Source organism: Misgurnus anguillicaudatus, chromosome 24 (assembly GCF_027580225.2).
Source record: "Misgurnus anguillicaudatus chromosome 24, ASM2758022v2, whole genome shotgun sequence".
Classification (NCBI taxonomy): Eukaryota; Metazoa; Chordata; class Actinopteri; order Cypriniformes; family Cobitidae; genus Misgurnus; species Misgurnus anguillicaudatus.
The window spans coordinates 37,539,989-37,552,999 of record NC_073360.2 but is presented as its reverse complement, the minus strand read 5'-3'; the positions used below and the strand labels follow the sequence as shown (position 1 = coordinate 37,552,999).

The following is a 13,011-nucleotide window of genomic DNA, read 5'->3' as shown; positions in this document are numbered from 1 at the left end:
TAGAGAGGTTAACAAATAACTGAACATTTCAACGTGTTTTACTCTGAACCAGTACATGTCTGACTATCAGATCTTACTTTAGTTTCTCCAGTTTACAGTCAGGATTCTTCAGTACATCAGAGATCAGCTTCACTCCTGAATCTCCAAATTCATTAAAAGTCAGATCCAGATCTCTCAGGTGTGATGGGTTTGATCTCAGAGCTGAAGACAGAGCAACACAACCTTCAGCTGTGATATCACACGTTCTAATGCTGCAAAAAACAAAGACACAAACTTCACTCTATTAGTTCACAACAAAAAAGACAATTTAAACACAGTTGTATATAAAATTTCAAAGCTTTCACACACACACACACACACACACACACACACACACACATCTCACATATGAAACACAAAAACATAACCCACATACTTAAAAATACACTTAACATCCTTGAAGATTTATTGTTTAATATTAAACTGGAAATACAAGTACATGTGTGACAGACAGATGATCTTACTCCAATATCTCCAGTTTACAGTGAGGATTCTCCAGTACATCAGAGATCAGCTTTACTCCTGAATCTCCAAGATTATTATCAGACAGACTCAGATCTCTTAGGTGTGATGGGTTTGATCTCAGAGCTGAAGTCAGAGCATCACAACCTTCAACTGTAATATTACATTCACACAACCTGTAGAGAACAATGACACACAGGTTACTCTCAGTTCATAATAAACACATCATATTAACATGGATTTCTTTTTTTTAAGTTTATACATTATTTTGTTTTCATCTAAAAATCAGTGTATGTGGACGTGTGTGTGCACCTGTGGTATAAAAAATATAATCAACGTTTGTTAAAAAAAACTGTATTATCTTTCAAAAATATAAATCAGTGGTTTCCAAACTTTGACTCATTTCACTAATTTAGATTTTACGAATTCTGATCATGCAAGCGGGAGACAGCAAGTATGCTGCAAACTATTTTTATAGACTTGAGAATAAGTAGCTGTCTTATTGCCCTTGCATTTTGACATTGATGACATACAGAATGAGATTTATGCAGATTTATTCAGTTCTTATTTATTAAGTATTATTCAAAATGTATTAAGTACTTATTGTAATGTATTCATGCAAATTCTCATAATCTGAACGGCCATATAGTACTTGATCTTACTCCAGTATCTTCAGTTTACAGTCGGGATTCTTCAGTACATCAGAGATCAGCTTCACTCCTGAATCTCCAATTTTGTTCCCAGTCAGAATCAGTTCAGTCAGGTATGATGGGTTTGATGTCAGAGCTGAAGTCAGAGCATCACAACCTTCATCTGTGATATTACAATAACTCAACCTGTAGAGAACAATGATACACAGGTTACTCTCAGTTCATAATAAACACATCATTTTAACATGGATTTCTTCTTTTTAGTTTATACATCATTTTTGCTTTCATCTATAATTCAGTGTATGTGGACGTTGAGTGTGCACCTGTTGTATTAAACCAGGCCCGGCGCCACGAGGGGGCAAAAGGGGGCATTGCCCCCTCAGATCTGATTTGTGCCCCTCTGTTTCATTTTTGTATTCATGGTTACAAATAAAATGTTCAACCTTTTGAGTTAAGTAATAATTTAAACTTATCCCCATATGGGATTTATAATGTTAAGTGATGTGACATTACTGCCAGATTCAAACGTCTTTCGCGTTGGTTGGCGCTGAGTCAGACGGACGAGCTCAGCGCTGTCATGCAGTGTTTTCAACCTCATAACGTTTATTTTAGATTTCAGACATTTAAATACACATAAGCACTGGTAAAACAATATCCTACATTTAGTGTGTAAATTACACACTGATGATGTCTGTGGACGCAGCAATAAAAATCTAATCAAATAAGATAGTAATTTGCAAATAATAAATAAATATTATTTTCAAATAATAATAACTTGCCGACGTGTGTTATTCATGTCAGACAAACACAGTGGAAGCAACTATAAAGTTTACTCTATTGTTATAAAGGTTATAATGATAACTGTTTGAAAGACGGAGATGCGCACCTCTCAATCAGCTATTACATAACATAACAGAGCGAGCGAGGCCAGAGACGAACGTGCTCTTAAACAGGAATTAATATATGGAATAATTTGTGCATCTTTGAATAACTGTAAGAATACTTTTCCTTTAAATATCATTTTTGTCATATAAAGTTTTAAGAGATAATAATGTTTTATCCACTTTTATTGCTTATTTAAACTTGCGGTTAACAGCGTGTTTGGCGCATTTAGCCTGCCCCAGAGTTTATTTCAGTAACATTGCTGTTATTCCGTTAATAATAATAAAATTAACATGTCAATCCTGCTTCGTTCTATGTTTTTTAATTTCATTTTGCTGCTATGTTAAGTTATATGTGGAAATGTATTGCCATATGAGACGTCCGTTGCCGTTATATAAATACCCTCGTCTATTCAAATCATATGCGAAATAATGCGTGCATCTTTGAATAACTGTAAGAATACAGTTCCTTTGAAAATAACTTTTGTGAAAGTTTTGAGAAATAATGTTAGGATATTCATTGCAGACGTTTATTGCCGTTGAATAGCCTACTCTCCTCTATAATATGGAAATCACATAGGAAATAATCTGGTATACTGCACAGTTACCCTGCTAATTTTAATTTATATGTGGAGATAAATAATCCTTTGCAAATCTGCTGATTTAATTCATTCATTTCCTGACCAGTGACCACCCAGCACCAGGCTAGAGATTTTAACCTTCCTTAATCCACACTTACTAGTCTATCAAATAATATCTCATCATCTATCATCATTAGTGAGTTTCTGGTTACCTGTGCTGTGCAGTTGCGTATGAAGTGTTTTATGGACCGCTGCATTTAAAAGTATGTCTTTCCAAAGCGAGATCTCAGTGTATCATTGATGATGGTATTCATTCATTCATTCATTTCTCTTTTATTCTTTTCATGAAAATGCATTATTTATACAAGGCACATACAATTCATTTGAATTTTCCTTTACATTTCCATGATCAGAAAGGAGCAGATGGAAGAATAATATTCTTATATTTTTCTGCCCCCTTTATAAACATAAATAGTAGATGGCATTAACATTGTTCCCACCACCATCACCCATAATTTATTAACATAAATAGTAGATGACATAAATATCACCAAAAATATATTAACTTAAACAGTAGATGTCACAGCATTATTCCCTCCACCATCACCCAAACTGCAACATATCTAATATTTATTTAAATGTTTTCAATAATCACATACAGTCCAATTCCAAATTCATTTTGATATAACTCAAGTTGTTTCTTTCTGTAACTCCTTTTAAATTCTAAAATATTTTTAAAAATTTTTAAATCTTTCCTTAGAATATAAAGTATAGGTATAAAGTTAAGCCCCCTCAGTCATTTCATCCTGCAGCCGGGCCTGTATTAAACTTATAAACAATGTTTATAAAAAAATATTATCTTCTCAGAAACATATAAATCAGTGGTTCCCTAACTTCCACTTTTGTAGAGAAAATTATTAGTTCCTCCCAGATTCTCAGATAAATTATTTGCTTTAAACTTTTACATTATTTATTTGCAATTTATTTATTTTATACAGTAGTGCAACATCTTACTTCAAAAATTAAATCAAGGAACAAGTAAGCATTTAAAGAAGAGGTATTAAAGGGATATTTCACCCAAAAACCAAAACTCTGTCACCATGCACTCACTCTCGTCTCACGTTGCCACAAACCTAAACAAATGCCTCCGTTCTGAAGACCACCATTGTTCTGATGAACCAAACCGATCAGAAGCCCCATTGACTTCCATAGCAGGAAAAAAGAATACCATGAAAATGAATGGTGCTTCTGGTCGGTTTGGTTTCAAACATTCCTCAAAAGATCTTCCTTTGTGGTCATCAAAACAAAGGATCCTATACAGGCTTGCAACAACATGAGAGTGAGTACATGATGACAGAACTCTCATCCTTGGGTGAACTATACCTTTAATGGCAGAATGACACTTTTAAATGTTTATTGGGTAAAGTCTAAGTTACACTGATCTGACAAATGCCAACAAACACAGTTACCAAATTTATTGAATATGAGAGATTTAACTAATTCTGATCATGCAAGGGGGAACAAGTATGCTGCAATAAGTAGCTGTCTTATTCTCAATGCATTTTGACATTAATAACATATGAGATCTATGCAGATTTATTCTGTCTTATTTATTAAGTATTATTCAAAATGTATTAAGTACTTATTGTAACCCATTCATGCAAATTCTCATACTTCTTACTTCAGTATCTTTAGTTTACAGTCAGGATTCTTCAGTACATCAGAGATCAGCTTCACTCCTGAATCTCCTATTTTGTTCTCAGTCAGAATAATTTCAGTCAGGTGTGATGGGTTTGATGTCAGAGCTGAAGTCAGAGCATCACAACCTTCATCTGTGATATTACAAGAACTCGACCTGTATAAAAATTAAGAAAAAAATAATATACTTGTATAAAATTTTAAAGGGTTTTTGTTAGATATTTATATGAAGTACCTGCATCCTGAGGAAAAATCTCCATCTGTGGATGTTTGTGTTTGGTCCATGATGGAGCGGCTGAAGTGAATCTGAACAATCCGATCTCCACAAATGACACGGAGTGAAAATGACAACAACTGCGTCAACTCAACTACACAATGTTACTCATATTAACACAAATGATGTTTAGAGTCAAAACTTTAATAAAAAAAATTAAATAGCTATAAAACTAAGAGGATGTGAAAAGCGTCTCGCGTCACTGACCTGAACTCTCACCACAATCTGACTAATTTAGGGGCAAATTCCAACCGGAAATGACCATCCCTATGGCTTATTCTTCTCAAAGATCAAAACTCTTGATGTGTAAACTCTAGAGGAGTTGCGCAATTGTGTCTCATACCATGGACGATTAAAAACACTTGGCGAAAAGCGCAATAAAATCAACGTTCTCTTTTATATCTGGGGCGACTGTTCGGTCTTCTTGAAGCCTTTATGAATTTGTTTCGAATCACAGTCAGTGATGGGCGATTTCGAACATTGCTTCATGAAGCCTCGAAACTTTTACGAATCGTTTGATTCGAATCAGTGGGGCGTTTCAAACTGGCCAAGTCACGTGGTTTTAGCCAACGAGGCAACGTCATAACAGTTTCGAAAATACTATGGTATACCACTAGGGGGAGTTGATCAAATCTGGACACATTTATTATGCAATTTCATAAAACTCATTCCCTTACATTACGAACATTTACCATAGTTTTTTTGTGGTAAAAATGTAGTAATGTTTTTGTGTATTCATATTAGCAAAAACATGTTTTTACAACCAGTAATCATGGTTTAAATATGTTTTTTGAAATATTTTGTGGTAACCATGATTTTACTTAAGCAACCATGTTTTTTTTACTGTAAACCACAGTTAATTTTTGCATAGGGTCCTTCTGATTAATAATAAACACTACCATTTTTGTTTATAGACAGATTTAATGAAAAACATTAAATAAAACACAGAATACACTTTTACTTAATGGCTTAAATTAAATATTTATTCTTCTTAAAAACATATTGTTAGAAAAACCTTTGTCAAATGTTTGGACTGAGATCTTGTTTTTCACCAGCAGGTGGCGCCATATTTGTGTGTGTGTGTGTGTGTGTGTGGGTGGTAAATATCGCGTTGTGGGGACCAATTGTTCCCACAAAGATAGGAATACCAGTGTTTTTGTGACCTTGTGGTGACATTTTGATGTCCCCATGAGGAAACAAGCTTATAAATCAAACAAAATGATGTTTCTTGAAAATGTAAAGTAGGAAAAGGGTTTCTGTGATGGTTGGGGTTAGGGAATGGGGTAGGTAAGGGGAATAGAATATACAGTTTGTATGGTATAAAATGCATTACGTCTATGGAATGTCCCCACAAAACATGGAAACCAGATTGTGTGTGTGTGTGTGTGTGTGTGTGTGTGTGTGTGTGTGTGTGTGTGTGTGTGTGTGTGTGTGTGTGTGTGTGTGTGTGTGTGTGTGTGTGTGTGTGTGTGTGTGTGATTATAAAGGCACAATTAATACACCAATTATTTACATTGCAATTTTTTTATTAACAAACAAAAATTCTCTAACTCGCAGCCTACTTTTTCACCTTCCATTTCCTAATTAAAGTTGATGTATTTCTCAAATGCCTTGGTTTAAAACAAGAAAAGTGACAGATTAAAAAAAAAAAATACGATTTTTATGGTAATAACGCAGCTTTACAGTGAATACTGAGTAGTACAGTGAACTACAGTATATACAAAAATAAAAAATGTGAAAAAGGCATACAGTATAAAAAGATTGCCTCTTAAAAACTACTACACTTTATAGTATTTATACTATATATACTTTTCTGCGACATTCTGCCAATTAACGTAAAATATGACATGAATCATATGGTAAAAGAAAAAATCAGATGCACACATGCGCAAACACTGTGTGTGTGTGTGTGTGTGTGTGTGTGTGTGTGTGTGTGTGTGTGTGTGTGTGTGTGTGTGTGTGTGTGTGTGTGTGTGTGTGCGTGCGTTCAGTTCAGCTTATCTTCAAGTCTGTTGGTTGTGTTGACTGTTGCTCATTTTCTCTGTTGTAACCATTGTAACCATTCCTTAATTTCCAGAAGATCAGACTGACATCTAAAATATGTTAAAACACATAAACTGCTGTCAGATTTGTTCACACGATTCATCTTAGAAAAAAAGATAATGCAAAAAGAGCCAAACACAGATTCCTGTGACATGACACACAATTGACTACAATAAAAAAAAACAGATTCAGTCAAATAAAGATTAAACAAAAACCTGTTGATTGTGTCACAGGTATTTGTTTACATTGGGTACAACATTCTTTTACAGTACTTTTTGTTTTCTTGATGAAACGTTACATGTGTCACACTGTTAACACAGATCAGTTAACACAAATCTATTGACTGTCAGATAAGAGAAACATTTCTTCATGTTATCAACACAGTAAAGAATTACATCATTTCTAATTCATTCATCAATTCAGTGCTGTTTAATCTGTTTGTTTATTTTAAATTACCATGCACATTTTGCTCTTAGATTGAGTTTGTTCATATTGTCTCTTCCAGTGAACCTTCATTATGTTCACTTGTAAATAAAATTGCTTATCTCTTAAAGTGTCACTGTGACTGTAACATAGAGAGAAACGAGTGAGAAAAGTAATAATGGATTAGGGCTAAAAAATGTAAAGCCCCCCACCCATAAAAACAGAATGCCCAGGGTAGCACACACTATAGTTACATAATTTACCAATAGTTCAAACATGATATTAGCAATATAATTTATATAAAGTATTTTTATTAGAACCTATTAAACTTAAGCATTACACAATTGTTAATATGAACAAAGTTCACCACGGCGTACTAAAATAAAAATTGAGCTAGAAGCTTTTTTGTAAATGATTGTTGAACAAACCCAACTCAAGACTATGAAATGTAAAACATTACAGGTCATCATCAAAAATATTTAAAGCTTTTGAATTACTCTTGCCAAGGCCACGTTATCCTAATGGGCAACATGGGCTGCAGCCCAGGGCCCGAACACTAGGGGGCCTCCGAGACAATTCTATTTTGAGTTTTTAAAAACATTTTGATTGACGTAATTATACGTAAGCACTACCTATATCAGAGGCCCCCAACCACTGGGTCGCAATAATGTTCTGAAAAAATGTGTATAGTTGTAATAGCTTATGGGATATTTTGTCCTTTAAGAGCCGACTTCAAATAACATCGATCATTTCCACTCTTGTACAAGGCTGCGGTCTCTCGTTCTCTCGTTCTCTCGTTCTCTCTAGAGGTCTACACGGAAGACCCGAGACCCGAAGACCCGGGACCCCTATATTTTAAATGATCAGCCGGGTCCGGGTCGGGTCTCAATCTATTCCTTCGGGTCCGGGTCTGTTTAACATTGTGGGTAATACCCGAGGTCGATCGGACTCGGAGAACACACACTCACATTTAAATAAAATATTTCTCCAGCAACAAAAACTTAGATGAACTGTCGCATACATTTTTTCTATGACGCTAAAGTTGCGTTAAAAAGTTTATATTGGTTGCTCCAGGCAGCTAACGCGCATGCGCTCTTGTAATGTTTTATCTGGCTACCAGTCAGGAGCTTCTGCAGTGAGACGCAATGACTTTACCTTTGACAATTGGCTATTTTATTTAGAAGGCGGGACCTGTTCCGCCGTACCGCGCATTTTGCACTGACGTGACTTCTCAAATTTTTATAATAATATTATAAATTGAACGTCTTGCTGTTATATCTACAGTTTTTGCGACTCTGCTCAAAGAACACAGAGGTGATAGCAAAGTAAAGCTAACGAAAGCAGCTATGACACTGAACGAGCAATCGTTATTATCCAAATGGGCAAACATTATTAAGCAAGTTGACCCGATACACAACAAAGTGGACTTTTAAAGCTGGAATAAGCATTAAACATTTCAATCGTCAAGAGAGGAATAACATGGATGGAACTTTCTTGGAAATAAGGATTGTGCATCACACACAGTCAGGTAACAGTTACAAGGAGGGAGAAGACTAACTTCTAACGTTATGGGTAAGACAAAAAGTTTAATTTTCGCTACTTGTTTATTGACTTATTAATAACATTTAGCTAAAGAATATTTGCCGGTCGGGTCTGTGTCTTCCCGGACCGGTTTGGGTCCAGCTTTTAAATAATAGACGGGTCCGCGTCGGATCCGGGTCCAGCTTTTAAAAAATAGACGGGTCCGGGTCGGTTCCGGGTCCAGCTTTCAAAACAACAGACGGGTCCGGGTCGGTTCAGTGTAGCACATTTACGAGTCTGATCGGGTTCGGGTAGGAATTTTTGGACCCGTGTAGACCTCTAAACGGGAGTCTCTGCGCCCGGCCGCAATTCTTCTCATCTCTCCTCATCATCTCCTCCTTCACTTAAACTTGGGGCTCGAACCCGACCTAAGGAGCTGCCTTCAAAAACAGCAAGCCAAGTTCATTTATCGTTAATTATTATGACTAAATATAAGCAGGCAATCTCGTGAAACAATGAAAGTAGGCTAAAATAATCCGCCAAAATATGGTTTTACACACCTATAGAAAATAAACAATAAATAAAGCAATTATTAATTTTCCTAATGCATGATTGTTTTATCTTTTACGGTTTAAAATGTTATACATTTCTCAAAAGAGGATTTTCAGCACTTTTTCAGTTCGAACAGCAACTACAGGAGCTTGTTTAGTTTACTGCTCCAAGTGCTTTTCCCAATGTGTAAATTCCATTATAAGAATCTTTCTCACCATCCTTGTGTCGAATGCTTCGGGAGAAAGGTCATTTTCGAAATTAGGATAAACTGAGGTTGTCAAGTGAGTATACATTCTGCATCAACTGGATTTAAATGATTTAATTAAGGAATTATCTTTGAAAAAGAGCAAGAAGAAGCTCTTTTAGTGGTGAGATGTATTTAATAAATGTTATTTTCTGGAACGCTTCTAATTTGTAAGATTATAACTTGATAAGATTGTTTAATTTATTTACATAATTTAATTACATACATTAATGTCAAGTGAGTATGACATTTTGCGTCAACTTGATTTTGATGATTTAGTCGAGGAATTCTCTTTAAAGAAGAGCAGAAAGAAGCACTTTTAGTTGCTTAATAAATGTTATTTTCTGTGCTGTTCTGATTGTAAAATTATTACTTGATCATATTGTTTAATTTGTTTAAATAATTTTAGCCTACTTTTGCGTCAAATTGATTTTAATAATTTAATTGAGGAATTCTCTTTAAAGAAGAGCAGAAAGAAGCACTTTTTTGTTGTAAGTTTTATTAAATAAATATTTTTTTCTGGGCTATGATTGTAAAATTATTACTTAATAATATTGTTTAATCTGTTTAAATAATTTTAGCCTACTTTTGCGTCAACTTGATTTTAATAATTTAATTGAGGAATTATATTTAAAGAAGAACAGACAGAAGCACTTTTAGTTGTGAGTTGCATTTAATAAATGTTATTTTCTGGGCTGTTTTTGATTGTAAAATTATTACTTGATAATATTGTTTAATTTATTTAAATAATTTCAGCCTACTTTTGCGTCAACTTGATTTTAATGATTTAATTGAGGAATTATATTTAAAGAAGAACAGACAGAAGCACTTTTAGGTGTGAGTTGCATTTAATAAATGTTATTTTCTGGGCTGTTTTTGATTGTAAAATTATTACTTGATAATATTGTTTAATTTATTTAAATAATTTCAGCCTACTTTTGCATCAACTTGATTTTAATGATTTAATTGAGGAATTATCTTTAAAGAAGAGCAGAAAGAAGCAGTTTTTGTTGTAAGTTTTATTAAATAAATGTTATTTTCTGGGCTATTTCTGATTGTAAAATTATTACTTAATAATATTGTTTAATTTGTTTAAATAATTTTTAGCCCACTTTTGCGTCAACTTGATTTAAATAATTTAATTGAGGAATTATATTTAAAGAAGAACAGACAGAAGCACTTTTAGTTGTGAGTTGCATTTAATAAATGTTATTTTCTGGGCTGTTTTTGATTGTAAAATTATTAGGGGAGAGCGGGGTAAGTTGTCACACGGGTAAGTTGTCACACTGTTAATAACTCCAACACTAGAGGCTCTATCTCAAAAATCAAATAGCCACTTTATGTGACTTCTTCTTCTATAGTGAACTTCCTGTTCACATGTGGTCAAGATCACTGTAATCTGAGGTTAGCACAATTTTCTTATTTTTCTGCTTAAAAAGTAAAAAAAAATCACTTTACATTTTATGCAATACAACTTTGTTAGGTGTGAATGTTTAAAATGATTATTTTGCACAAAATAGAGGAGACCGTAAAGTGTCTTTTGATACTTTAGCTAAAGTGATATGATGAGCTAAACTTGAGATTTAGACAACATTAGCACACAAGTAAGTATGGGGCAAGTTGTCTCAATGACTTTGGGGCAAGTCGTCACATCTGACAACTTGCCCCTGTACAAACAAACACATCGAACATGCTCAGAAAACATGCTATAGAAAAGAATAAGCCTCAATCTAGCAAAAAGCTGTTTCAAAAGAAAGGGAAGCAGAAATCTGGACCTATGAAAAACAAGGCAGCTAAAAGAAGAAAAATCATGCAAGAGTCATCATCAGATGATGAAGAGTGCTTCTGCCTCGTCTGTGTAGAGCCATTTTCAAAGAGTCGTCCAAAGGAGACCTGGGTAAAATGTGTAAAATGCAACAATTGGGCCCATGATGCTTGCACCTCAGGCCAGGCAATTTATGTGTGTCAGAATTGTGATTCTGGAGATGAGTCCTATTAGTCATACAGGGCATCTGTTTTGTTCAGAGGTTAAACATGTTAAGTTAAGCAAGTTATCTGCAGCGTTCCATTCAGTTATCTGGTTTTATGTGAAAGCCATAGAACATTTGAACCAAAGTTCAAAGTAAAGTGGTCTTGCCACTTAATTGAAATGTGCATTATTTGGATTGAAATAATTGTTTTTCCAGATTCTCCAGGCACGGATGTTTATATTTCCAGTTTGGTTTGAGTTTAAAAATTAAAATCAATATTCACAATTAAGTAGTTGTGTTCTTATTTTTAGATAATCTGTGACAACTTACCCGCCCTAGTGTGACAACTTACCCTCCGATGGGGCAAATTGTCACAAGTGCACAGTCACTATTCAACAGTCTACAACTCTGTAATGAGATAAGATATAAAGATGTTATGAATACAACATATGTGCCCAAGACTTCCTTCTTTCATTTGGTATGAGATTTATACCATTTTGATGTATGGTGCTCAGTAAATGTTAGACAGTGTGAAAAGTGTGACAACATACCCCGCTCTCCCCTACTTGATAATATTGTTTAATTTATTTAAATAATTTCAGCCTACTTTTGCGTCAACTTGATTTTAATGATTTAATTGAGGAATTATCTTTAAAGAAGAGCAGAAAGAAGCACTTTTTGTTGTAAGTTGTATTAAATAAATGTTATTTTCTGGGCTATTTCTGATTGTAAAATTATTACTTAATAATATTGTTTAGTTTGTTTAAATAATTTTTAGCCCACTTTTGCGTCAACTTGATTTAAATAATTTAATTGAGGAATTATATTTAAAGAAGAACAGACAGAAGCACTTTTAGTTGTGAGTTGCATTTAATAAATGTTATTTTCTGGGCTGTTTTTGATTGTAAAATTATTACTTGATAATATTGTTTAATTTATTTAAATAATTTCAGCCTACTTTTGCATCAACTTGATTTTAATGATTTAATTGAGGAATTATCTTTAAAGAAGAGCAGAAAGAAGCACTTTTTGTTGTAAGTTTTATTAAATAAATGTTATTTTCTGGGCTATTTCTGATTGCAAAATTATTACTTAATAATATTGTTTAATTTGTTTAAATAATTTTTAGCCTACTTTTGCGTCAACTTGATTTAAATAATTTAATTGAGGCATTATATTTAAAGAAGAACATACAGAAGCACTTTTAGTTGCTTAATAAATGTTATTTTCTGGGCTGTTTCTGATTGTAAAATTATTACTTGATAATGTTGTTTAATTTATTTAAATAATTTCAGCCTACTCTTGATTTTTAATGATTTAATTGAGGAATTCTCTTTAAAGAAGAGCAGAAAGAAGCACTTTTTGTTGTAAGTTTTATTAAATAAATGTTATTTTCTGGGCTATTTCTGATTGTAAAATTATTTGATAATATTGTTTAATTTATTTAAATAATTTTAGCCATTTAATGTTGCACATACGCTGTAAAAAAACACTGGATTTACTAAAAAAATATAGACAGTGCATTGCATTTTTGCATCCCCTTTTTTCAGTAAGTTTTACTAAAAAAATTTAAGCAATGGGGCACTATATTTTTTAGTAAATCTAGCCTTTATTTTTTTTCAGTGTATATTGGGGGGCCTCAAACCAGCGTTAGCCCAGGGCCTCACAAAGGC

At 33.7% G+C, this 13,011-nt stretch overlaps 1 protein-coding gene across 1 annotated transcript in view; it reads right to left on the bottom strand.

Annotated features, from left to right (window-relative positions):
- Positions 1–13,011, bottom strand: part of LOC129438575 (uncharacterized) — a 127,252-nt gene that overhangs the window by 66,582 nt on the left and 47,659 nt on the right. Inside the window, exons 16-20 of the mRNA XM_073863397.1 lie at positions 4,547–4,665; positions 4,295–4,468; positions 1,164–1,337; positions 504–677; positions 78–251 (exon numbers count right to left, since the gene is read on the bottom strand). Coding sequence (XP_073719498.1) covers positions 78–251; positions 504–677; positions 1,164–1,337; positions 4,295–4,468; positions 4,547–4,665 — 815 coding nt within the window. The remainder of the gene's footprint in view (positions 1–77; positions 252–503; positions 678–1,163; positions 1,338–4,294; positions 4,469–4,546; positions 4,666–13,011) is intronic.